The 27,956-nt window shown below is 37.6% G+C and overlaps 2 protein-coding genes across 2 annotated transcripts in view; both read left to right on the top strand.

Annotated features, from left to right (window-relative positions):
- Positions 1-1,511: 1,511 nt before the first annotated feature.
- On the top strand, positions 1,512-25,502 carry LOC147074597 (farnesyl pyrophosphate synthase-like). The gene is made up of 6 exons (XM_085943870.1): positions 1,512-1,960; positions 14,809-14,953; positions 16,951-17,091; positions 20,934-21,137; positions 22,003-22,242; positions 23,123-25,502. The coding sequence occupies exons 1-6, from the start codon at positions 1,794-1,796 to the stop codon at positions 23,456-23,458; spliced, it is 1,233 nt and encodes a 410-aa protein (XP_085799996.1). The 5' UTR covers positions 1,512-1,793; the 3' UTR covers positions 23,459-25,502.
- A 902-nt stretch (positions 25,503-26,404) lies between these two features.
- The window catches only part of LOC147074596 (uncharacterized), a 48,668-nt gene continuing 47,116 nt past the window's right edge, over positions 26,405-27,956 (top strand). The window contains exon 1 of the mRNA XM_085943989.1: positions 26,405-26,741. Within this exon, the coding sequence (XP_085800115.1) occupies positions 26,557-26,741 (185 nt within the window). The 5' untranslated portion in view covers positions 26,405-26,556. The remainder of the gene's footprint in view (positions 26,742-27,956) is intronic.

Raw genomic sequence — 27,956 nt, 5'->3', positions numbered from 1 at the left:
ATTGAAATTTAAGGTGAAAGTGATGACACTTATTTATACAGATAATATTATATACTTATCCCTATGTATTCACTCTGTGAGATATACGTATCCTTTTAAGCTTTACGTGTAATTTAATAAAAAATGTATGACTAGTTTTAACTGTGTCGAGGCCCCCTTTAAAATCTTTTGTCTAATGGATGACGTCATCTGCGTCAAATAAAATATCGCTGTTTAGATACCATTTTAAACACGGTGTTATCGGGCGTCTCCAGAAATTTGTATGAAAATCTCTTGGTCGTTCCCTCATGGCTGAGGATCGTGACCACCTTTGAATTTTGTCATATTTTGAGCGAACAAGACTTTCCATCCCTCTCGACCTCTGCTACCCTCAGGGCGGAGTAAATGCTGCCCTCAGTCAGCTCGTTCACTTGGTCGCTCCAACGCGCTGACGCTCTTCCTCTGCTTCGCTTTCCCTGCCCAAAACTAACGGCTACATGTAAATTGAACGTAAAACATTTCACCGTGGCACAGTTCGCCGTGAGCTTTCTATCGGAAAGAGATGACCGTATACTATACGATCTACAATTTTATTAGATTCAATATGAACATTAATTCATTTTTCATGGCTGATTTTGGCAAAATTCATGAATTTAAGAATGAATACCTAACCAAACCTAGCAAATAATTCAGTATATCACCTATTTTCACATTTTGCTTGCTGCTGGCTTCCTGTAAAGTGTAAACCGACAAGAACCGTGTTATATTTAGTCATGAATTTAATGTCAGTACTATACTACCCAAAGAGGTAGGACGGTCTTTAATATACGAGCATAAATTTCCGATACAACATTTCACGGTGAAGTGTAATACGGCGAACTGCATACGTCTCCCCGCTCCGAGCCGGTCAATTTGTACGTAAATATTATTATAATGTGATTGTATTTATCTAATTTCAGCGCTCGAAATGGAAAAGTTTACGAACCGGAGCGCTCGACAAATTTTCTGAAGATATTTACATAGTTAGGAAATCGTGTGTGTATTTTATAAAAATAAGTGTCAGATTTTTTATTCTATGGCCTATCTAGCTCAGACGGTCAACATATTTTTTCCACGAGACGGAGCGATAATTTTACAAGTTTCACGAGACGGAACGGCGCTCCGGTGCGTTCCGTTCCATTTCGTGCCCTGTCTAATTTACTTACTTAACTATTTTCTCCTGTCTTTCCTTTGTAGTCCGGTGGTTTTTGTTACGTATATATTTTTGGTGTCTAATTTAGACATTAATTTAATCTCAATACTATACGGCCATCTATTTCTGATAGAATAGCTCACGGTTAACTGTGATACGTCGAAATTAAATAGGTACAAAAGTAATTATTTACGTGTATGTAACAGTTTTAGGAACCGCGTGGTCCATTGTACCTACCACGCAAAAGCAGTCCGTCCCTGTGAAATAATTTTATAAACACATTTTTAAATGCGCGGCAGATAACGTCATGAAAATGTGGATTTAAAAATTAACTTATTCCATTGAGCAGTGTGTGTTCAATTCAGTTAGTCGTGTCATGCTATACCAAGTTCAAAGTTCAGTGAGACATTTCATTGTACACTATTAAATTTGTAAAGTGAAAAAATAATATGTACATACGTATTTACTGACAATATCAATTCTACAGTAGGTATATTGTAAACTCAGTGACAATAGCAGCTGTGATTATTATCATTTTAAACATTCATAAATAGAATTAACGCAAGCTTTAAAGTTGTTTTTGTGGTGCTGTGTTAATTTTTTATTTAGTAACAAATACACGATGTTTGCCAGTAAACGTGTGTTATCGAAGATATTGTTAAATAACAATTCAGTTGTTGAAATACAGAGACATTTTTTTATAGCCGCGAGTGCTTCAAATAGTTGTACAAATGTATTAAAAAACATTTCACGAAATGAAAATTTTCCGAACATTGAAAAATACTACAGGTTTGAAGTTGTTTTTTTATTATTATTATTTTTACTCTGAACGTAAACACGATTCAATTCAATTAAAAAAAACTTACCTATATGGCTCTAAAAAATATTATCTTTGGGCGCGGTGCGGTGTTGTTGACGATTAAATAATCTACGACATTGCATTAACCCAGGCGTGTCCAACACGTCGATCGCGATCGAAGGTCTTTCGCGTGATAGATTTTGGTTGATATTATATTATAATCGCACCATATAGAAAATAAATAAAATCGAAAGCGTGTGCCTATATTCAACTGTACTATAATAATATTATATCAAAGATATTTTAATGGGGAATCATACATACACCAAATTTTATTTACTTAACTAGTTAACGTAAAAGAAAAGTCATTATCACATTGAATCAGTTGAAAGCAACGGGGCTTCTATCAAATTATTAGACATATATATGGACATTATTAATGGACAACGCACTCAGTACAGTAGCTATCAAGTAAATTCGCACATGTATAGGTAGACGTCACGTGACGAAATTTCGCAATTTCCATTATGCGATATCACGCATCGGGAATTTATAGCAATATCACCTTTATTGTAATGGCGTTAGAACAGTATTTCTAGTGTCAATGTTCATTTGAGCGAACGATATTGATATTAAAATATGAATTCTGCCATTCGGCAGACCTGACAAAAAGCATCGGGAATTTATAGCAATATCAACTTTATTATAATGGCGTTAGAACAGATTATACCATTCGGCAGACCCGACAAGAAAGTGAGTGTCATTTTTTTTCCAGATGCATCGTCCATATTAATGTCATTGCTTCTATCTCTCTATCACACAGCGTCGGCCTATTATAGCAATGATACTCAACCTTTTTTTTCTTCGGGCCAAATATATATATTTGTAAAGCAACGCGGACCGCATCACTACTGGTGTGACGAAAAAAATCTAGAAACCCCCCCTTTTTTACAAAACATTTTTGAGATTTTAAAAATTATCCGTGTTTTTTAAATTAATCGTGTGCAATAGCAACACTCTTATACCAGATCTGATGTGGACCATAATGACAATCCTCTTCGAGTGTCACTATCTGTGCGTCAAAGTCGAAACGAATCTCAAGATATACGAAATTCCTGATAATAAATGTGTTTCGGGCCGCACATAAAAGCTTAAAGGGCCGCATGCGGCCCGCGGGCTGCAGGTTGAGTATCGCTGGCCTATAGCGTCGTGGTCCCAGGTTCGAATCTTGGGTCTGGCAAAAAGTACACAATATATTGTTTTTCAATTGGTGTATGATTCAGAGTATGCACCTAATAGGTTGAGCAAGTGGCTAACATCAATATCTCGTAAAAACAAAATCTGTTAATACAAACCTCCACTCTGCACCTTGTTAGGATCTCCACCTCTCCTCCTCTCCACCTTATTAGGATCGGACATGGTCAAAGTAAGTACACATTGAGATATGCGCATAAAAATAATGACACAATTTTGAGGGGTTTTAGGTAGGTACCTACATAATAAGTTTTATTATGCTATTGTAATAGAGTGTATTGATTATGTTATTTGGTCCAATTTGAAGAGTGACTATTCAATGGAGAGATGCCCTTTTGCTTTTAACCTACTGCCACGTGACAGGTTGTATCAATTGATTTGTTTAGCCTCACTGTCTCATGAGTGAGAGAAAGTGGAGGTGCGAATCTCCACGCTTTAAACTGAGCCGTAGTTTCCCTTTATCGTCACGCAGTAGGCTCTTCGCACAATTGAAAACGGTTTAACGAAAAAAGACCAAAACTTTTTCACGGCGTATGATAAATTCAGTACTTATTTTTTTTTTATTTGTGGGAGAGTGTGGGAGATCACCGATAGTTTTGATACTGTATCGTATATCACAACATAGTACACGAAGTTGGACTTCTTAACTGCATTAACCATTACCTACCCAAAACAAAACAATCACCAAGTAAAGTCTTTGCACACGTATTGCGTCTTTTCGCTACATGTGAGAGATATTTTCTAAGATAATTATTCACCGACCTCTCGTAGGTTATGTGGATAAGAAAAATTAGAATGGGCATGGAAAATTAATAGTTTTTAATTCGGGCACCTAATATAGACCAGACGAGGTTTAGTTCTACACTCCTGCCAAATTTCAGCTCCTTACCTCAGACGACGACCACGAGTCTAATGTCGTATAATGTATATGCCAATTGGGAGGGCAATAACCATGTTTAATGAAATCGCTTCGGATTTTGATATATTCCACTTACGTGAGGGTGAATGTAGGTGGACGTTGTTTTATAGTTTATAGTTTTTAAGATAGGGTCTATCAAAGTTCACTCTGTGTGCTTCCATCTACTTTTATTTTTGTTATTTTATTTTATTTCTTTTCTTATTTTATTTCTTATTTTATTACTTATTGTATTATTAACTCACATTTCTCTGTATTTTTATTTTTAAAAATTATTAACAATTATTTTATGTCATGTGAACGCTTTGAATTTATAATTTGTTATTCATTATATGTTAAATAAATAAATTTGATTTGATAACATAACAAGCTAAATTCTCAATTTATACCACAAGTACACAGTACAATTAATTATATACATACCTATTATGACATACAAAATCCTTAATAATAAATTTTTGAAAAAAATATTATGAAAAATTCACTTGTTTTCACTTTCACCAAGAAAACGCAAACATTATTGATTATAATATAATAACTGGGCTTAGGATTTTTAGGTGCTAAAAAATGAATAATAGGTACCTAAAATATGTAGATATAATTGGAAAATATGTTATTAAAATTTCATAATTATGTGCTAAAAAACAAAAATAGGTGCTAAAAATTTAAGTAAGTATTACAATAAATTATATATATTTCAACAGTTTAATTTATTATTTATTCACAAACAGAAAACGCTTCATTACATATAAATAATACCTTAATGCTTCAAATTTTCGAAAGTGAATCTTTGACGATTTGATCTTAGCAAATTTTTATACATGGAAAAACTTCTTTCGACTTCTACAGATGTTATTATTGCGCATGTAAATGAAACTATCTCTGAAGTAGAAAAAATTGAAACATCTGAGGCATCTGATGGATTTTCCAAAACAGCTTTAATATTCTGCACCGTTTGAAGTCCAGTATTTTATTTAAAACATTATTTAATTTTGTACCTACTTTTAATCCAATTGGTCGAGGAACATTTCATATTTTAGCAGCAGTATTGTTTAAAATATTAATTTGCTCCTCTAGTGACTTTGTAGATGATTCGAAGTTTTGTGTTCGTGTGAAAATATGTGCTTAAACCTAGAATATGTAAAAACATGTTATTATTCAAAAATATATAAAAATAGGTGCTAACAAATAGGGCTTAAATGTTTCAAAATTGTCTGAAACGGATAGATATTTTTGATATTTTGTTGTGGGGCCGCTCAAACTTACTGAGTTAGCATGGCCGACTGCACAGCCGTCTTCCAGGATCTCTATCCCGAATTCTCTCTCTCCAGTCGGTCACATCAGCCTCTGTGCATCTTTATTAATGTTATAATATGCCTATTTTCTTTGGGGGTGATCCAGGGGCCGAGTTTTCCTTTATAAACTGTAAGAAGAGCTCTAGATCCATTGCATTTAACAAATTTTTAATTTTGATTGTGTCTGCAATTTTCGTATTTTGACTTTTCGTGACCGGAATCTTTCGTTCACCGCCGAGTTCCCATTAGTTCTGTGTTCCCTGACTGGGATTATAGTAAAGTAGTAGCGGAATTTTGACAAACGCCGCGTGAGTGCGCTAGCAAACCAAATAAATTTTCATATACCTAAGTCGTTAACATTCTTGATATCATCCTCTTACCATTAATTGTACAATATAATACTTCTTTCAAAATCTGCATATTTTTTTTAAATAACATTACAAAATTAGCATAAAACTATTTCCTTATGAGTCAATAACAAAAACAAATGTAAGCGTAGGAATCAATAAAAATCAAGATTTCAGCGAAAACTGACAACAAGGTCAAGTAAGTCAACGCCAGTGGCGCACCCAGGATTTAATACTGGGGGGGGCCCAAGGAGGAGAATGTAAATTAGGCCCATAGGCTCTTTTTCTTCTTCACATCCTAATTTATCGTTTATCGGTCTTTTGTCTATTGCACTCGGTGTACCAACACCATGGTCCCCACATCCTGAAACGGGCCCTCAGGCTAGGATATTTGGCGGGCCCCCTACCTACCGCTAAGATTAAAGGCAGTGTTAAACACTACATTAACGTTTTTCAAATTGTGTTTTAGTTCAAATTAAGGGTACTTATACAGTAATTATTGGCGATTTTTAATACATCTACTTTAATTATGGAGCTGTCAAGTATCGACACACAATAATCAAAAAATATATTACACAATTATATAAGTAATTGAAAATGTTCATGGCCATGAAGTATAATAGCGCTTTACTATATATATATACTATATTATATTACTATACTTTTTTTACTATTAAAGTTAATTTATTATGTGTGTTTATCTCACTTATCTGGTCAGCCCGACACGCCGGGCCCCCAGGCTAGAGCCATGTCAGCCCTCCCCAGCCATGACCTACACCACTCCGGAATTCGGGTGGACACCGAGAATTTTTTGACAGCTCCATTAGGGATTGGGTTTCTAAAAAAACCTGACATTAGTGTTTCGAAATTTTTGTGTTAGAAATTAAAATATAAGTAATTTTTCTAAAAAGGGTACTGGAGAATTATTACAAATAATTTTTTGTCGTGTTTTTATTTGTCTAAGCCCAAAGGTATAGTTCATTGGCTTTCAATTTCAATGTTTAAAATCATTCTGATAATTTTCATGTTTGGGGGGTGCCAGGGCCCCTTGCCCCCCCCCCCCCCCCTGCGGGTGCGCCACTGGTCAACGCAGACAACTATTGCCATTAAAATACGATAACGGTAGTGAGGATTGAAGTAATACAAGTGCGCCGGTAACCAAGTTGAATAAATCGACTTCAAAGTTAAATAATATGTTTTTGTACAGTCTGTAAAATATGAGGTATTGTTCTCAAATAATCTTTTATTGATTTTATGAAGAAGGACAATGCATGTCAAATTAAAACTTTTTTAGCTTTATCGGTTTTTCGTCCAAAATAATATTTTTCGTCCAGAATCCGGGCCAAGAGTTTATTTTAGCAGTACTTAGCTGTTGCGTGTTTTGCAAGTACCTACCTAGTGTTTTTCATCCGGACGATTTTTTTCCGATAATGTATCTTGCAGATGCAATCAGCCTCTTGATAATTTCCTACTTGTGCCAGGTCAGAGCTGGCGAACCTTTTTACGTACTTTCTACCTTTCGTACCTTTCTCGTTTAATAATAGTTACATAATTATTGTAACAATAATATTTATTGTGCGATAAATTGTGGTTGAGTGAGTGACGTGTGACGAGTGTTACCTAGCGCCATGGTCAACCACAAAGGGGACCCCATGCAAGTGGAAGGAATGTCCACTAGGAAGCGGAAGTCGGACGTGGCTGAGTGTATTGGTGACCCAAAGCAGGCCCCCAAGGTCAAGGATAAAAGGCCTGAGAAAGAAAAAGAGAAAGACAAGCAGAGCGCTTCCACCACTTCAAAGGGCAAGGGCGTTAAGTCAAGGGCTGGTTCAACCTCAGCATCTTGCGAGGAGATCAGTCCCGTGGCTTTGAGTATTCTCTCTGAGTCTCAGGAGAGTGCGTCCAGGGCGACGATTGCCATCAAAAGGGCGCTTGCCACCCTCGAGAAGGACAGTCGTATTGCCAGAGCAACCGTGAACGCAGTTGCCGAGGAGCTTGAGATGGCAATCACTGAAACGTGGGCCATGGCGATAGAGCTGGAGGCACACAAGGCAATTGTGAAGGATCGTGCCTCCTTAACGAGAGCCATCATCCAGGCTCCTTCTAATGCTCCTCCCAGGGCTCTTTGGAGTGACGTAACCCATAGAGAGGCTCAACCAACTAGAGTCTCCGAATGGCCACCAGTTCCTCCGAAAACTGTCGCCAGGCCGGGGGTGATGTTTTATCCGACTAAGGAGGGCCAAGAATCGACTGCCACAAAGGAAGCGGTCATGAAAACTATTGTGCCTGAAACTTTGGGAGTGCACATCACCGGGGTACGCAAGATCCGGGGAGGCGGGATCATCGTGCATCCCAAAAGTGACGACGAGGCTAAGCGGCTCATGGCTGCCCCTGGGCTGACTGAGGCCGGCTTAAAGGCCCAAGTCGCGGGGAGAAAGCTTCCCCGCGTCATAATTTTTAATGTACCCATTGAGACGACAGAAGAGCAGCTCAAGGAGGCAATCATAAACAATACCCAGGAGGCGTCTGGCCTTGCATCTGAGGGTTACGCTGGAACTAAACTGAGCCACAAGGCGGGACCGAAGACCGAACGTTGTCATATGATAATGTCGATCCCTGGAAAGGCTCGAGAGGCGCTGCTTAATGATGGCAGACTTTTCATGGGGTGGAATTCGTTCCCTGTGCGTGACTTTTGCGGAGTTGTCAAGTGTGCAAAGTGCCACTTATACGGACACATGGCTAAGGGTTGCAACGCTAAGGTTACAACGTGCGGCCACTGCACTAAAGAAGGGCATGACAGAGCAGACTGCCCCACCGCTGACGAACCGGGCAAGTGCCCTGCGTGCACGCGCTACAAGAAGCCGAACGGCCACTTGGCCACCGATCCCGACTGTCCCGCGCGCCTACACGCTATTGAGGAGGAAAGAAGCCGCACTGATTACTGTCCGCAATGATCTCCTTCGCTCAGATAAACGTGGGCAGAGGTCGAGCCACATCTGCCGAGCTGCTTGAGGTTGCTCGGGATCAGAATACGGACATAATTATGATACAAGAGCCATACGCCTTTGGTCCCAATCGGGGCTTAAGCGGTGGCCGTATCATACAAGCTACCCCGAAATCTCTAGCTTGCATATTTGTAATTGACACCGCACTGACTGTGTTGCATCTCTCGCATCTATCCTATGAGCTCTTCGCGGTGGCGGAGATTGCTAATAACAGGGGGCTCTCCATTGTAGTTATATCTGCGTATTTTCAGTACAGTTCTTCTACCCTGTATTGCACAAAACAACTGGAGAAAATCTTATATGCTTGCAGAGGCAAGCAGATAATTGTTGGGGCGGACGTTAACGTCCAGTCCTTGCTCTGGGCCCCCTCTGGGCCCAGATGTAACAAGGACAAACCTGAGCCACTCGAGGAGCTCTTGGCCGCCTTTGATTTGACGGTGCTAAATGACCCTAACGGGCCGGCCACTTTCTCCACCAGAAATGGTGAGTCACATATTGATGTCACTCTGACATCCAGTGGCGTTGCCAGACGCGCCGTGGACTGGCAGGTCCACATGGACGCGGTGGCTAGCGATCACCGTCTGATCACATTTTCGTTCAGAGTTGCGGGAGATGCGGCCCCATTGAGCCAAACCGAGAGCCTACTACTTCCCAGGCGCTTTCGGACGAGCGGTGTCAATTGGGATGCTTTTGACGTCAAAATTGGTGGACTGGCTTCTGCCATGTCGGCTGACGATCTCCACCAAAGAGCCAATGACTTGACTGCGTTCATTACTCAAACTGCGGAGTCCACGCTGGGTAGAACCTCTCTGAGGCCACCCAACCTTGCGCCATGGTGGATACCAAAATTGACGTCTTTGAGAAGGACCATGAGACTTGCCCAAAGAAAATTGCAAAGAGCTAGAAGATCTCAGAACGACTTACCCAGAAATGACGAACCTACGGAGATTGCTTATAAATCCGCAAGGGCAAAATTCAAAAAAGAGTTAAATAAAGCCAAGAAAAAGCACTGGCGGGATTTTGTCTCTGAAATGGGGGGCTATGATCCGTGGGGACCGCCTTTCCGCGTGATAAAGCTGGGCTCAAGGCCTGGTAAAGTCATGGCGGCTATGCGGCGCCCCGATGGCACCTTTGCGATGGACAGCGCAGAGTCTGCATCCATACTGCTGGAAGCTCTAATTCCACAGGACATACCTACGGCACATGAAGATGACAGAACCTGTCAACTAAGACTATCTGCAATCTTGCCGTTGGAAACTCACCATTCTCCTGAGCTTACCCAGTCGGAGGTGGGATTAATTTTTGATGGCCTCAGGGCGGGCAAAGCCCCCGGACCTGATGGGATCAGCAATGTGATTGCCAGAAGGGCGTGGCTTCGAGCACCTCATGAGATAGTCGGGCTGTATGCTGACTGCATGAGCAGGGGCATCTTCCCGGACTGTTGGAAGAAGGGTCTCCTTAGGATTATACCTAAGATGAGCACACGACCACCGCATGACCCAAAAGCGTACCGTCCAATCACTCTCTGGGTAAGATATTGGAGCGGTTAATCAGCAGAAGACTGGAGGACCACCTTGAGAGAATCTACCCTATCTCGGAGAGGCAATTTGGCTTTAGACCCGGCAAGTCTACTGAGGACGCTATCAGATTTGCACAGAAATTTGTTGAGGACTCAGAAGGAGTTATTGTGGCAGGCTTCTTTTTGGACATAGCCGGTGCCTTCGACACCGCATGGTGGCCATTAATTCTATCTAAGCTTCGGCTCCGACAGATCCCGGGGGACCTCTTTGCCCTAGTGCAAAGCTATTTTAATAAAAGGGAAGTTATATACGACTCTAGCACTGAATTGATTTACAGGGAGACCACCATGGGGTGTCCGCAGGGTTCCGTGCTTGGCCCCTTGCTATGGAATATACTTTTTGACGATGTTTTGACGTTACCTCTGCCACCGGGCTGCGCGCTCGTCGCGTACGCTGATGACCTTATTTTACTAGTTGGCTCGTCGAGCCGTCCGACACTCGAGCGCGTAGCTAAGGACGCATTATCGAGAATCCTTAACTGGGGTAAGCTTAATAAGCTTGCATTTGCACCTAGCAAAACGGAAGCTATCCTCCTAAAGGGTAGCTCAAGGATAAACATAAATAAGCGATCACCCGCGGTGCGCTTCGGCGACTCTGCTATAAGGTTTTCTCGAGAGGTGACCTACTTGGGGGTCGTTCTGGACGAGAAGCAGACCTTTTTGAAGCATGCTAAAGTAATTGTGGCTAAGGCCAACTCAGCCTATCAGAAGGTTGCTCGCCTGGCGGGCAACAATTGGGGTCTAAAGCCTCGGGCCCTGAGAATCGCCTACGAGGCTATATTCATGGGCATCGCTGGCTATGCCTCCAGCGTGTGGCACACCAAAGCCTCGCTGACAATTGTGAAGAGGGCTCTGCTTAGCGGACAGAGGGCTGCTCTGATTGGCCTTACTAAGGCCTATAGGACCACATCTTCGGATGCCCTGGCGGTCCTTGCGGGGGTCTTTCCCCTCGACTTGCACGTTCAAATTAGAGGATCGATCACTCTCCTTATGAGGAGGATCAATACAACTCTCGCCGGTGTCCCTCTGACACCGCCATCGAGAGTGGAGGGCGTGAGCTACAGAAAAACTGTATCTGAGCTGGTCTACAAGACCGCATATGCGGCATGGCAGGCGAGATGGGTGGCCTCCTCTAAGGGCCGCCAGACTTTTCTATACTTTCCAGATGTCTCAGTGAGACACATGACGAGGAGACTGGTGCCTACCCACTGGACTAGTCAATTCATGACTGGCCATGGAAACTTTGCGGCCAAACTGCAGGGGTTTGGTTTGGCAGGACATGGGTCGGGTTGCTCATGTGGACACGACCAGCAGGACGCAGAGCACGTCCTGTGGGACTGTCCACTTATGGGCCCCGAACGAGCGGAGTTGTTTGCCCGGGTCCGACCCCATTCGGGCCCAATAGGACACGCGTACATGGTGGCAACCGAGGCCAATTTTGCGGCCTTTACTAAATTCGCCAGAGCGTACGGGGGGCGGGACACTCTCGACTCCCCTTGCGACTCTTCAAACTAAAGTCACTCTGATAGTTGCCATATAAATTAACATTATGCATTCGCACTTCGGTGCAAGGTTGCATCACCAGTCCCGTGCGGCTCTGCTCGGGACAAAATGAGGGCTTAAATTCTTTGATCTGGCACACGTAAGGGTTATGTTAGCCGGCCGCGTATGACGTGGCTGCATATACATAACGGGAGCGGAGGTGGGAATTTTACACACCATGTTCTATTAGTAACTATGATAATATATTCATTGACATGTTTTCTTTTTAAAGTTAATAGGTAACGTTTTTAGTCATCTTTACACGATTTAAGAATTAATATGCCCGTCGCCATCACGAAACAAAGTGACGTGTTTCCAGCTCGACGTTCTCTCTCAGAATGCGAGCGAGTCCAAAATTTCGTCGCGCCTATAGTTGAAAATTATTTGCCATTTCACTGATGTATCACCTTAATAAGAATACCATTAAAAAAATCAAAAATTATAGTTAAGTTTTTGAGTTTTACTGTATTAGGTTCTGGTTCTTTACCTACGCACAAATTAACGCCAGAATTGTTCCGATCAGATGACGATGATTCACGAAAATATGAACATAGTCATCCAATGTTATGTGTATTTTATAAAAATAAGTGATCTAACTCAGACGGTCAAATATTTTTTTCCACGAGACGGAGCGATCATTTTGGGGATTGTATGAACCGGAACGGCGCTCCGGTCATTTTGAGCCCTTGGAGTTGCCTACTTAACTAAATAAAAATAAATGGCTCGGTGTCCTATCAAATTCTGGGACGCGTCTACAAGGTTTAATCGTAATACAGGACAGGAACTTGGTTTCCGGGACGATTCAACTTATATACAATTATTCTTTCACGAGCCGGCAGACTTTTTGCTCTTGCCATACATTCGCCATTGATTTCTTGCGTATTATTATTGCATTATTAGGATACTTATTCGGTATTGTCCAGCCAGTGACAACCCGTGGCTAGTCAAGTAAGACGGCATATTTTGAAGGGCGGCAAATCGATCATTAGTATTTTAAATCAAATAAATATCTGAGAGCAAAATAATTTGTTAAGCGTCAAGAAACATGATAAAGAATTACTTACTGACAGTTTGGCAAACAAACAAAATATTGTGCAGTACCTACCTAGATATTTAACCCACCTGTTATTTAATTATGTACTTTTACGTAAAATCTCTTTTCATTATCTCTTTTTAAAAAGATTACAGTTATAAGATGTGTTGTATACAGTGACGTCCAGTGGGGGTAGGCAGATTGAGCGTCGCTTGGGGGCGGCAGTTACTCGAAGGGCGGCAAATCGAGGAGAATCATTAGATATATAAAAATAGGTACCTAATCTTAGTAATAACGGAAATATCTTACCATTAACAAATACAGCTCACAGGTTGGAAACAAAATGTATTCATTAACATCAAATTTTTAACAGGACTGTAATTTTTTGTCGGATTCGCGATGTCTAGTTTACTTCCGTTGTCTTTGGACATCACGTCTTTGATGACGAGCAATAACACGTGCAGATTTATGAGTTATATTTGAATTATAGGTAGGTACTCGTGCATATTTACCTAATTAATTTATCCAAATATTTTTGCCAGTCATTTGCGAGTTTTGAAAGTTGTCAGGTGTTTGCCGTATAAACCGTGGAATCGCAATATTGTCTATTGAAGTACCTAGAGATGTCATTTAAATTAGATTGTGTGGTATATATATTTTGTTAGTAATGTATGTACAACACATTTCTTAGATATTGGAGTCACGAAAATATGATAAAAAATTACTGTATAAAAATGTGGTGGCATTTTCGCGCTGTCTAGGGGCGGCATTTTGTCTAGGGACTGATGTCTGGTTGTACACATAGAAATTATAAGATAATTCAATTAGCAGTTTTGGAAGTTCGGGAAAAAATTTAAATGATACATTCAGAAAAGCGAAAAAATGGTTTCGAATGAGGGGGGAATTTTCAATAAGCTGCTCAGAACATAATACATTTTACGGTAAAATTAAGGAATTTTTGTACCTACGCCAAGGATTTTTACCAGTGAAACTGTTGACTTAAACCAAATGATAAAGTCTACTGCAGATAGGCATACCAAAACTAAAACAAACATAAATTTTATAATAACAGGTAGCAATATTTTTTATTTAATAAAATCTTTACAAACAGTTTATAAAATAGGCGAAATCTTGTAACCCCAAGCGGTAATATTGTGTCGGTTTATAAAGTCGAAGGTCTTGGGTTCGAAATCACGTGGTTTTACAAAGGTTTATTTGGATTCATAGCATGGACCTAATAAACCTCTTCGTGATCCACATAGGATTGTAGAGCCAATTAATATGTATATAATATATGTTTCCAATATGCATGTGTATACATCGAGCTTGTGATTTCTCGACTTTTATTCGGAATTTTATTTCTCCAGACAAATCTGAGACCAATTTTAATTACGAAATTATCTCGTCTTGACGAATTTTTAGATCTTAGGTTTCTTTGATAAATCCTGATCATGATGCAGAGCTTTTTTTAGCTCTTCGGGCAAATTTTCTTTACCGGGAAATTGAAAAAAATAGTTGAATCAAAGCCTTTTTTGAGAGGAAATAAAATTTTCTTGAGATATTTCATTCTTTTTTTTTTTAATTTCGGATGCGATCGGCAGCTTCCCCTAGTGAAAATTTCTCGATTTCTATAGAATCTCATTGATGATAAATCTCGAAATTTAGGAAAACTAATTTCTCAAGATTAGGAATGTTCTGATTATTTCTCGAGAATAAATCGAGACGAGATTTCTCGATCACAACCTCTATGTATACATCGTATGTAATGAATCTACACAGGCAATCCAATATCTAACTATTTTGTGCTCGATTTCGCTAAAATTATAATATATTTGTAATAATAATGTAATATTGTAATTATTAAATTTAGCTCTACATCTGCAAACGCTTTAAAATCTCCACATATGAAAGATCAGTCGAGAGAATTTCTTGCTGCCTTCCCTGACATCGTTAGAGATCTTACTGAAAGCGATAAACACATGGATGTTCCTGAAGCCAACAGATGGATTGCCAAGGTAATGATAAAGATCATCAATAATACTTGTGACTATCTACAATAATATTTTTTTTTCTTTGCACAGTAGGAGAATAGTTTTGGAGATGATTGCTATGAGTACCTACCAAACGTACCTACCAAAAAAAAAGTTCGAGACTTGTAATTTTTACAATGAATTCCTAGGATATTACGTATGTCGTGTCAAAGAATGACAATGGAGAAGTGTGGTACTACCACGAGAATTGAGATGCAATATTTGACTGTTGTACTGGAATCACAATGACAATATGACTAATAAAATTATTATAGGTTATGTTGATAAATGCCTGACGTGTCAATACAAAATTCTTTTATCCGCTTGTGTTCTGTATTTTCCGGTTGGGTTCGGCAGCACAAACATATCCGAATTTGACCTACATGTCTACCAGCCTAAATTTTCGCCGTATTATCAATTTGAGCAGTGTTTCCCAAATCTTTTCTGGGATGGAACTTTTAACGGAACACCTTGTTTATTATGTAGGGTTGGTAAATAAATAAAAAAAATGATAATAAATAGGAATTATTTATAAAGTTCTAAATTATTTTAACAAAACATAAAGATACCTAGAAGTGAATAAAGTTATTAGGTAATGGGTCCTGTAATTGCATATCTTCTCGATGTCAGGCACAATAATATTATAAAGTTGAATTTTTATATTATCTGCGCATCTATTCTATACACAAGTCTGCTTTCGGTCGCTACGGCAGCTATCTAGGGCAGGTTTGTATAGAAGTAATAGCACTTATTGTAACAATTAGCCGGCTCGCACATCACAACTCGCCTTGTGTGCCTGACGGCCATAAATCAAAACTTCTGAGACCGCCGACGAATGTTGCATGCTACAACCTCGCACATCTGCCTAGCGGCAAACGTCAAACGCGAAAAAGGAAAAGTCTCTCGTCTGCCATTTTTATTGTGTTGATTGTATGAACAAACGTCAAACGCGGTGACCAGCGATGAGCGAACAATGACAGTGTAGACAGAGACAGAGACAGAAATGGCCAATGGCCGCAGGCTGTGCGCTTGCGCAGAGCCGACATTTTTCGAGATCGACATGCAGGCTTTGGCCAATGCAACTCGAGGCATGTCGCAGGGTCGCAGATGCATCGGCCAATCTGCGAAGCTCCATTTGATAACGTTTGTTTCTTGGTTTACGATGACGTCACATCGACGAATTCGTCGTAAGACGCATGCGGCGAGTTCTGATGTGTGAGCCCTCTTACAATAAGTTAGCCGTCTGAACAGTCAAAACTGTCTATCTCGCTCTATAATTCAGCATAGCCAAAAGAGGTGCTGTTAAAACATAGCACTAATTGTAACAATTACAACTAATTTATTGTAATTGTTACAATAAGTGCTAATACTTCGATACAAACCTACCCTAGATAGCTGCCGTAGCGGCCGAAAGCAGTCTGGTGTGTAGAATAGATGCGCTGGTGTGGCGTCGAGTCTGTTCCTGGACTTCAATGTGTAGTAAACAAGTAAACGGAAGTGAAAAATCCAGGACTCGAAATGGACTGGAGCGTACCGGAGCGCCGTTCTGGTTCGTGACATTGGTAAAATTATCGCTCCGTCTCGTGCAAAAAATATTTTGACCGTCTGAACTAGATAGGCCAAATTATAATAGAGAATCTAACAAATTTATTTTTTATAATACACATAAAATGTGATAACGATGTAAATCTTCATAATACTGTCGAGCGCTCCGGTTCGTAAACTTTTCCATTTCGAGTGCTGGAAAAATCCAATTTTAACTAGTCACGTTCACATGTATGAATCATTTTGTGTGTCTTTAATAATGGCGTCCAGTGGGGTAGGAGGGTCATAGATGTAAATGAGACGCCAAAAAGAGAGTAATACATTTTTTTTTAGTAGGTTTTTTGCCTGGCATAACCAGCCTACCCCCACCCCACTTGACAATGATTATTTGATGTACCTACCTACTGTAATATTAATTATTGTTTATTTTTCGACAGGTTTTACAATACAACGTTCCCAGTGGAAAGAAAAACCGGGGACACACTCTGGTCGAGTCATACAAACTTCTCCAGGACCCGAAATTGCTAACACCTGAAAATATCAGGCAGGCAATTATTATGGGTTGGTGTGTTGAAATGGTGAGTTACCACCACGTTATAACCAGTGGCGAAGGGTGGAGGTAGGCTCGATCCCTCATAAATAGTGCCCACTAAACTTTGTCAGTCATAAGTATTTGTTTTCATTGAAATAAGACAAAAATTTTATTTACAGATGTTGGTTAGTTTTTAAAATTCAATTAAAGGCTGCGAAAACCAGGCCATAATAGATATTAGTCAACAAATACTCCTCTATCTATAAAATATGCAATTAAATCGTACATAGTTTTGGATATTTTATAGATATAATAATATTATTATACTCGTACTTAGTTTGTTTTAGGCAGGTCTTAATGAATTTTAAAAAAGAACCAACTGTATGTGCAATAAATGTATCCTTATTAATCCAACGAAAACAAATAAGTATGAATGAAAAACTATGCACAATTTTGTCGTATCGCCCAAAGTATACCAAAACTATCGTGGTTTGGTTTAAGCAGGGTTTAATTGATTTTTAAAAACTAACTAACATCATCTGTAAATTGTAGTCTTAATTCAATATAAACAAATACGTATGACTAAAAAAGTTTAATGTGCACTATTTATGGCGGATCAACAGCCTAACTCCATCCTTCGCTACTGATTATAACAAATGTAATCATAATTATAATATATCATTGTATCTACAATATGGCCTCCACATCCTGAAGCGGGCCCCCAGGCCACGGCGTTTGGAGGCCCCCCCAAGCTATCGCTAAAGTTAAGGGCTGTGTAATGTTCTACAGTAGTGTTCCCCAAATGATATTCCGCGATATGTTAACTCCAGGGTTCCGTATAAAATAAAGGGTATTCCGTGTATTTTTAGCGATTGTTGATATTTTTAAATAAATCCACTTGAATTGTCGGCTCTCAGCATCATATTATCAAGGACTGATTGCGACCCCCATTTGTGAAACACACTAAAAATAATTATAAAATAAAATCCTATGCGCAAAATAGTTCCGCAGGCGACTTTTTTACTATTAGAGGAAATGTGTGGTGTGTTCATCTCACTTAAATGGTCGAGCCCTGTCAGCCCCCCCCCTTGTGGGGGCCATGGTCTACACCTACAGCATAGTGTTATGGCTATTCGAATGCGTGGGTATCTATTAGGGGTAGTCTATAAATGACTTCACACGATTTCGGTATTATTGACCCCCCGCTTCCAATACCGTCACACTTCATCATGAAATCGTTTACACCCCTCTCTAAGTTTCGTCACAATTTGCGATTCACCCAAAATTATTTATATCGGTGTAATGTTGTCACGAAATACTGATTGATGATGGAATACTGATGAAAAAATGATCGGAATATATCCACTGCTGTATGAAGGCTTTCCCTCTTCTCGGTACTTACCTAGTTCTTCGCAGTTATGTACCTACATCCGACGGACTTGGTGACTTAGTCGATTCAGCGGGTTTTAAGTCGCCCAAGTGATCGTTTAGTGGCCCTTGGATATCACTATAGTAATATGATCGACTTGTCCACTCGCCGAGCAACATATCCGGCCCATTGCCATTTAATCAGCTTGGCGATTTCCACTACATCGCATACTTTTGTCTGCCTACTTATCCATTGGTTTCTTTTGTGGTCTTTCCGTAGTATGCCCAACATACACATTTTATGCTACGTTGCCATACTAGTAGTTTTTGGATATGTCTTACGTCAAGGGTCCATACTTCACATGTTCTACGATTTAGACAGAGTCGAATTTACTATATGAACTAAAGGAGATATAGGTAACACAGTGCCGCTAAATTGGTAAGGACCTCCTGATTCGAAGTTTAAAAATTTGGAAACATGAAAAAACCTTGAGGCAGACAAAGCAGCTGTCCTGCGCAATCAATCTGCAGAGCCTAAATGCTTTCAACAAAATATATTATATTATTTACATAAAATATTATTGAAATCAATTGTGAAAAAAATCCATCGGCATTCAGACGTAATGCAAATTTACGCAAAAAATCATCACACCCAAAAAATGTATGGCTGAAAGACATCTTCTTCTTCTTCCACCCTGTCACGTCCCAACATTGGGGCATAGGGCAAGCACAAGTTGGCGCCACTTCCCTCGGTCCATCGCCAACTCCTGCGCCTCCCGCCATGTCAGACCTGCAACACGTAGGTCGCTTTTGTAGCACCGCTGCAGGGTGAGGGAGGGCCGGCCACGGCGACGGAAACCTTGAGGCTGTGCCACAAGGGTACGAAGTGCCGCACTCTTTGGCGGCATCCGGAATACCTGTCCCAGCCACGTAAATCGTCTCTTCGTGATAACTATAATAGGATAAGATAAATAACAATCACCGAAGGCTGTTGTGTCTGCTCACGAACTCGGATGTTTGCAACGCGGTCGTACCAATGTACCCCTAAGATTCGGCGGAGACATCGATTCTCAAAGCTCAAAAGCCGAGACTCTTGAAGCTTAGTAAGATGACATGTCTCACAGCCATACAGGAGCACAGGTAGCACGCACGCGTTAAACAAACGACATTTGGTCCTCACAGAATACAGCCTTGACCTCCATGCAACTCCAAGTTGGTTGAACGCAGAGCCCGCCCGAAAGACATACAATATCATAAAACAAAAAAATGACGTTTTCTAAACAGAAAATATTTAGCTATCCGAGGGGGGGGGTGTATTAGCACATCGTGTAAATCCGGCCATGGCTTCAGGCACAATTGAAGGCACACTGAAATGCGGGTCCCTATATATACCAACTTAATATTATAATATACTATACAATTATCAACTAATTGTAGGCACAATCTACAAAATATGTGCAAATTGCATTATTAGTGGGGCAACTTTCATTTTGCATTGTACGTAGGTACTTCCTATATAATTATCATTAAAAAACGTATTTTTTTACCAAATAATATTATAATCACGAATAAACTTTGCGATCAGAAAGGTATAATAAATTATGTAAAGTAACTTTACTGTAAACCATAATTAAATATTACTGAAAAAAATCTTAATTTAATTGCCTTGCTGGAAAATTGGTGGTTCCAGCACAAGGGTAGCGGTAGGGTCACCATGATTTCCGTACATTAATTTGAGACATTTTAATACTGTATTGGACAATGTATGACACTATAAATGTTAGTTAGAGTTAATTTAATATGAAGATGTTACTGGTAATAAAAATAATTTACAACAATATTATGAATAAAAGTTCAGATTTTTAGTTAGATATTGTTATATTAGCTATAATTTAGTTATATTCCCCACCTCAACACTAAGTATTAGACCAAGCCTCACCACTTTTAGTGTAGGTCTGGCCCTGTTACTACTACAGCATTTTCACATTTTCTACAACACTCCCCTCATATTGGGTCTAGGACGATTTGGCGCCGGGACAACTGGACGCCACGCAATTCGAAAATAAATAGACGTTAGGTACTTTAAAAAATATATTTAATATTATTGTTGTTTTTATTTAATAAAACGCAATTTTTTTGTAGTACTTATTCCACTTTTAATCAATAGATTAGGACCGGTTTAGTATTAGAATAGATTAGGAATAGTTGGTGAGAATTTAAATATGCACACGTAAATAATGATTTAATCGAGCATGTGTTAAGTTCTAACGAAAAAAGAGTTTTTTGTTTTATATAAAGCCTTAGGCATGATAATTCTCAATCTGAAATAAAAAAAACATTATGTTAAGAGTAAAATAGATAAAATAGATAGAAACTGACTAAAATTTCTCGTCTACGTTTTGTGTCTACGACAGTGCGGCGTCCAGTTGTCCCATTCGCCTCATATTTTATTATACCCATTAACTAAATCAATATCAATAATATAATATGCTACAATGCATTTATTTTGCTTTTATCCAGTTTCAAGCCTATTTCATGGTGACGGATGACATCATGGATGGCTCAACAATGCGCCGAAATGCTCCTTGTTGGTACACACAAGAAAATGTTGGTCTAACAGCAATCAACGATTCGATATTGATATACGCGTCCATCTATTCAATTTTGAAAAAATATTTCCAACATGAACCTTTCTACCAAAACTGCATGGAGATGTTTAACGAGGTAATAAGAATATATTATTTTCATTTTCTACCTATCTACACATCTTTAAATATAAATGTATATTATAATAATATACTCATGCCGATGTTTGAGTTAAAATTATTGTTTTTAGAAAGATCAAATAACTTAAACTCTGACCAATCGTTTATCACAGAATATTAAAACATTTACTTTTAATTATAGATCTATTACTATTTAAATTTTAATATAATAAACAACAATTATATAATATAATATTTACATACATCAGCATGTTTAATCTTAAGATGATCATAATTGGGTCACCCACAGGGTGGACGTTATATTAACAGATTTTTATTTTTACGAGAATTTTCTCAATCTATTAGATCTATACTCTGTATCCAAGCAGATATTGAAAACCAACATGCACTCTCAAGATTTTATACCTACGATGACCGAGCGGTAGCGTGTTGGCGTATACTATTGTGGATCCCGGGTTCGAATCCAGGGTTTGACAAATTCACAAAAATAATAAAACCATTTAATACTTTATTACTTTGGTACTAGGTACAGACCATACAGGTTTACGTCTAACTGCATAAAGGTCATCCAGGTGTTTTTATAACCTAGATCTCTCCCCACATACGGTCATACTGAACCTTTCTGTGTCAATTTTGCCGTTGTTCGCCCATCTCCTTCAGCGGTGGGCTAGCCGACGCCGAGTGACTACTTTCTTATAGTTTACTCTCGGTACATCGCATCTAACAATGTGACTGGTTGATGAACTATGTTGATTTACGACCTCAAAGTTAGTACCGATGTTCTTCCATTGATTTTTTTTAACTACAATTAGTTTTCTTTGGTTTAATGAGCTCTACAATATTTTTTTCGATGTTCTCTTCAGATGATGCTGAAAACAGGAATTGGCCAATTTCTAGATGTCAATACAGCTGCCGGAAATAAGCCTGATCTTACAAAATTCACAATGAAATGGCACAATTCCATAGTGAAATATAAAACATCGTATTACACTTTTCAATTGCCGGTTGGCCTAGCATTGCTTATGAGTGGAGTTCATGATCCAGAGACGCACCGACAGGCTAAAACAATTTTATTGGAAATTGGTTTATTCTATCAAATACAGGTTGGTAAACTATGCCTATTTGCCATTTAAACTATTAAACAAAATAATCACTATATCAAGAACTATAATAATATGTGAGAACATAGTTTCAAGGTCTACAATGTTATTGTTTTGGTCTGAGGATTGCTTTATTATTGAAACTGCGTAAATTTTGTTATTTCACCCACGCTCTCAATGACTTGAAACATTTGAGTCGTCCAGATGCAAAACCTGCTAAGTGTGTTTGAACAGATTGTGATAAAAACTGTTTTTGACACTTCTAGGCAAGATATGATTATGCTTTTATTTATAAATTTAAAAAAATAATAGTTCGTTGGTACACAAAAGCATTTTGTAATCAGGCTTTAAAATAAATAGATATCATGGTTTAAAATCTGAAGATGACAGGTTTTGCACCCGAACTGCAACCGAGATCATCAGAAATATAACAGGTTTTGCAACCGACAGGATTTTTTAAATCTAATTTTATAAGGTTTATACAGGGGTTTGCAGCTCGTTTCATATTTATTTTGTGTAACCTGTAGACCATATAGGTACGTGTAGCATGAGACGAGTAGAATCCAGGGGTACCAAAACCTCAAAATATGGGTATGGCAAGTTTTGCACCTGGACAACTCATTTGTAAAAATCGATTTGGAAAATTTTATATCACTATTTTTTATTAAATGTTCGAAAAGCAACCTAACATTAAATAACTAAAATGACATATCATTTAAAAAATATTATTCTTATTCTGAAGTAGGATGAATTTAGTGAGTTTTTAAATTTACCTTATAATAAGTACCTTTATTTATTTTATAATAGCCTTGTAGTTGACACGTAAAACACGACCTATGCTCACGTATCAGACATTTTTACTGATACTAACTTGCATTTTCAGGATGACTTCCTCGACTGTTACGGAGATCCTGCCGTAATGGGCAAAAGGGGCACTGACATCGCATCAGGGAGATGTTCTTGGCTCGCAGTAGTCGCTCTTCAGAGGGCGAATCCATCACAAAGAAAAATAATGGATGAATACTACGGCAGCAAAAACCCCGAAGACGTTGAGAAAGTGAAGGCTCTTTATGACGAATTGGGCCTGCGAAATACTTACGATACCTTCGAAGAGGATAGTTATAACCTTATTAAAACTCACATTCAGCAATCATCCAGGGGTCTTCCTCACATCATGTTCACGAATATTTTAGATAAGATTTATAAGCGACGAAGCTAGAGCTTTGTGTAAACAGATCGATGTACGTGCGGATCTGTTTCATGTATTATTTTTTTTAATATTGTATAACAATTTTTGAAGCCCCCTTTTAAAATTAATGTAACAGTCTGATAAGAAGCCCATGAGTGTTAAAAATAAATTTATTTAATCACCTGTGATGTAGAGGTTTTTTACACTATTAAAAATCCCTGAATGTGAAATATACGCTTCTGTGTATGATTATGTAATATTCTGACTAGGGATTCCAATCCCGGGATCCCGAATCCCGTTATCCCGAGCTATTTTCGATACCTATGAATCCTGGGATTGATAAACATAATCCCGGGATTTCGGGATTGATTTTTTTATCAATTTTTATGGAAAATAAAATAAAAGCGAAAATATAACTGAAAAAATACTTTTAATAAAAGATAACTACATTAGAAATAAACTGAGTTTGAATGAAGTTAGGTTGCCGATTCATTTTATTTTTTCACATAAATTATTAAAAATGGAAAGATTGGAAAAAACAATGCTTCGCACTTTTAACAAAGTAATTCCACCATGATATCATACGTTTTACGGCAGTTTCATATTTGGCTGACTAATTAGATTTATGAAGCGGAAAAGCCATAAGTACGCCATGATTATTTGCTTTACTATTTTAAATCTCGCTAATCCATTCATTAAGTTTTTACTATCAGAAACAGCAATCTCCTATTAAATTCACATTATTATTTATATTACAATATTATTTACTCCATTAAACTTGTGTATTTCCAAGATTGGACGTATACAATATTAACAATAAATGTCTTAAATAGTATAAATTATACTAGATTTATTTTTGACCGATTTTATCAATGTTATTTGTAAATATAAAAATTTTATATTAACAATGGAAAAAATGCCAATCCCGGGATTGTCAAATTGTAATCCCGAAATCCCGGGATCAAAATTTTGGCTCGGGATTGGATTCCCTAATTCTGACAAAGTGTGCTCGTCGTGCGCTTCAAGAAAAATAATACACTGCATAATAAGTGAAAAACACCTATCACTTATACATATAAGCATAAGCAGAATATAACTATAATGAATTAAAATTCTGTACTGATAAAATCAATCCATATTATTTCTTTCTCCATAATATTTGTATGAAAATTAAATAGATAGGTACAACAAATACCTAGGTGCTAACATAATAAGATTTATAAAATTTGACTGTCATAATATTTTTTTATTATTGTTACTGGGAGGCCGTCCATATATATGATGCCACGCTATAGAGAGGGGTTTGATATACTGTGATGATTTGTGACGAAGGGGGGGGGGGGTTCAGAGAAAATGTGACGCCACAAAGTAAACAAAAAATATAAAATATGTATATCGTTGATCAGGGATTTAAGGATAAATCATATTAAAAAAAGAACATTTTTTGGGTGTGTTCAAAATGTGACATAATATAGACAGGGTAGTAAAAGGTTATGTGACGAAATATGATGATGGGGGGGGGGGGTTAAAAATAGTCAAAATCGTGTGACATCATATATTATGGACAGTCCCTTATGGCATTGATCTGCACATTATTCTTATTATATACTATTGAAAGGGTGTACATAACTTAATACTAATTATTACCTTATTAGGTATGTACATTTACACGGTACGGGACCTTTACGTTTGTACCTACTGGATATTATCAAAAAACGTTTCTCACTAAGTAAAAAAAAATATTCGTAATGCATAAAAGTTGTGGATTTTAAATTTGCATCGGTTTATGAACCGATTGTCACCATCAAGTTGGTGCCATACTTGTGCAAAACGGGTTTAATATTTAGGTCTTAGGTCCATGCAAATGCCAAAGTTTATGTGAATATATTTTCATACATGTAGGAAATAATATATTTTTCTGATTTCTAGTTTTCGTCTTAATTATTTTACTGACAAAGATTCATAATATATTATAGTTTTAACCATCATTATAAACTTCGAATTGTCGTTATTTTATAGTGTGTCCAGTAATTTTTATTGTAATTTGTGATTTATAATAAATCGATTTAAATTACTATGGTTTTTCTTTTCTTCATAATCTGATATTGTTTCGTAAGTACAGTGCCACAAATTGATCTATAGACCCACAGTCGATAATATAATTATAGTGTAACATACAATGCATATAACAATAATTAACAAATAACATAATTCATGATGTTGTAGCCCCATGGGTATACCATAACTACCTATGTACAAAATAACAAATACTGCCCTGAGATTAGTACCTACATATATTTCATGAAATTTTATCAGTAGAACATGGGTCCAACGTTGGCCTTGTTGGTAGAATGGTCGTCTTTATAACAATACGAAGCCGAGGATTGCGAATTCTAACCTACGGCTGGTCAAAAAATGTACTTAAATATTTTTAATGTGCATTTGATCCAGTGTAAAGACGGAATGAGTTGGGTGAATGGCTAACAACTATTCTTCGCAAAAGTTTGTTAATATTACATCCTGTTTGTAGAGGCCCATCATACCTTTATGCACCGATTATAAGTAAACATTTTTATTTCATTCTTTTTTTTTACTTATTTTACACATTATTTTGGTTAAATCTACACAAAATTTCCACTTGCTAATCATATTCATGCCAACTCAATAGGTATTGTAAAATAATGTTATCGTAAAATCATCAATAAATATAATTATTCATAAAATTATATCAGCTAAATCAATATTGTGTCATTTAATTTCCACTTGAGCTAATTATTAATGTTTTTATTGTTTAAATTTAATGTTATTATTTTATTATAGTTATTTTAATTAAGTTAAAATAATAATTAAAATTATTTTTGGTCACACTATTAATCTCCCACTACGTAGGTATATATTATTTTGGTAGACGTGACAACTCTGCTCTGAAGTTGGTTGCGCGATGTTTACATTTTCAATAAAAAATAATACAAATCCATTCCGCAAGTAATAATGACAGCGGTCAGCGTATTGTAACCTATCTTTTGATTTTTATCTGAGAAAACATTCATGAATATCCTTAACACACGCAGTGTAGTTTATTTAATAATTTGTGTTTAATTTGTGTTTAATTTATTAGTGTAATAATCATGTTTGCTACGAAGAGATTAGTATCAAAAGGACTCAAAACTTCACTGGCGGAGTTTCGCCGTCAAATTAGCAAATCCGCGAGTGTTTACAATTCGGATTCTATACTAGACGGAATTAAGAGTCAACAAATCGCCGATGATGTCCACGGAAACCAGAAAGTTCTCAATTTTAAAAAGGATCACAGGTAAGTTTCTAAATATACAATGAAATGTCACATTATTATGTAAAACTGTGTATTAATTAGAAAGTTATGAATGTGTTTAAAGAAGCAGCTTCGATCAGTGTCAACGACCGCTTTCACGTTGAAATGAATCAATAATTTATTCCGAGACGTGCATTAAGAAATGTCGGCATTTTGTACAAAAATTCACTACGCCCGCATTCCTCAACTAGAGTACCTAATGGTACATGCCGGACCCCACGTAACAACGACTCGTAAACAAACTGCGAGGTCATATAATTGTTTACAATTATAAAATAATAATATAACGTAATCCTGTTGGCCAAGGACTCACAATTTATTTAAATGAGATAACATAAATCGTCATGTCATCACCTTTCCGTGTTTGTAATTTTCACAAGAATAATAAAGGCATTTTCAAGCATATCTTAAGGGTTGCCAACTTTTAAAAATTAAAATCATGACCTATTATAGGTACCTAGCTACTTTTTCGTTATTATAATAAATATCTTTATGTATAATTTAGAATTTAGATTAATATTTTCACAATAATTGTTCTGTGTGTCGTTCTGTCAAAAATATTCAACCCCAGTGTGGTCAGTCTCGAACTATTTTTTTTAACACATAACAAAATAAATATGTACCATGAAAAGGGGTCAGATTAGATCAAAACTATTTATATAGTACCGTTCTTGTCGGTTTATAGGAACCCGATAGAAAAATAGCCAATATACTGGATTATTTGTTAGGTTAAGTTAGGTTAGGTTTTCATTCTTGAATTCATGAATTTTGCCAAAATCGGCTATGAAAATTGGCGCAGATTCCGTTTGGCTTCATGTAAACTAAACCGACTTGTACACTATTTACAAAGCTTTCTGTCTTTACTTAATAAATGTTTTAAAGATTTTTTTTTTAAATAGCCACCCTTCATGACTATATTTTTTTAATAAAGGTGCTTTTAAACGATCAGTTTTGCTATCCAATCAGTCTCCGTTTCCGTCGAGCTATCAAATAAACTGACGTGTAAATGAAAAACTGAAATGGCCGATTGAAACCAAAACGGAAACGAGACAGGATGGATTTTCTATCAGTTTTTGTATCCATTTTAGAGTTGCCAGTTAAATTGACGTGTAAATTTGTTTCTATATTTTTCATACTACTTTTCTAATTTTGATTGAAATATTATAATTTATTTAAATATAGGTACTGCATTACACC

The sequence above is a fragment of the Rhyacophila brunnea genome, unplaced genomic scaffold, assembly GCF_057557595.1.
Source record: "Rhyacophila brunnea isolate RB1 unplaced genomic scaffold, BYU_Rbru_1.0 scaffold_16, whole genome shotgun sequence".
NCBI classification, from domain to species: domain Eukaryota; kingdom Metazoa; phylum Arthropoda; class Insecta; order Trichoptera; family Rhyacophilidae; genus Rhyacophila; species Rhyacophila brunnea.
This window is presented reverse-complemented; position numbering and strand designations above follow the sequence as displayed.

What these genes read in the sequence shown, in the direction of transcription:
- LOC147074597 (XM_085943870.1), top strand. Translation starts at nt 1,794, where the DNA reads ATGTTTGCCAGTAAACGTGTGTTATCGAAGATATTGTTAAATAACAAT. An exon ending in CCAACAGATGGATTGCCAAG is followed by an intron (nt 14,954 to 16,950) that starts GTAATGATAAAG and finishes ATTTTTCGACAG; the next exon opens with GTTTTACAATACAACGTTCC. An exon ending in TGGGTTGGTGTGTTGAAATG is followed by an intron (nt 17,092 to 20,933) that starts GTGAGTTACCAC and finishes GCTTTTATCCAG; the next exon opens with TTTCAAGCCTATTTCATGGT.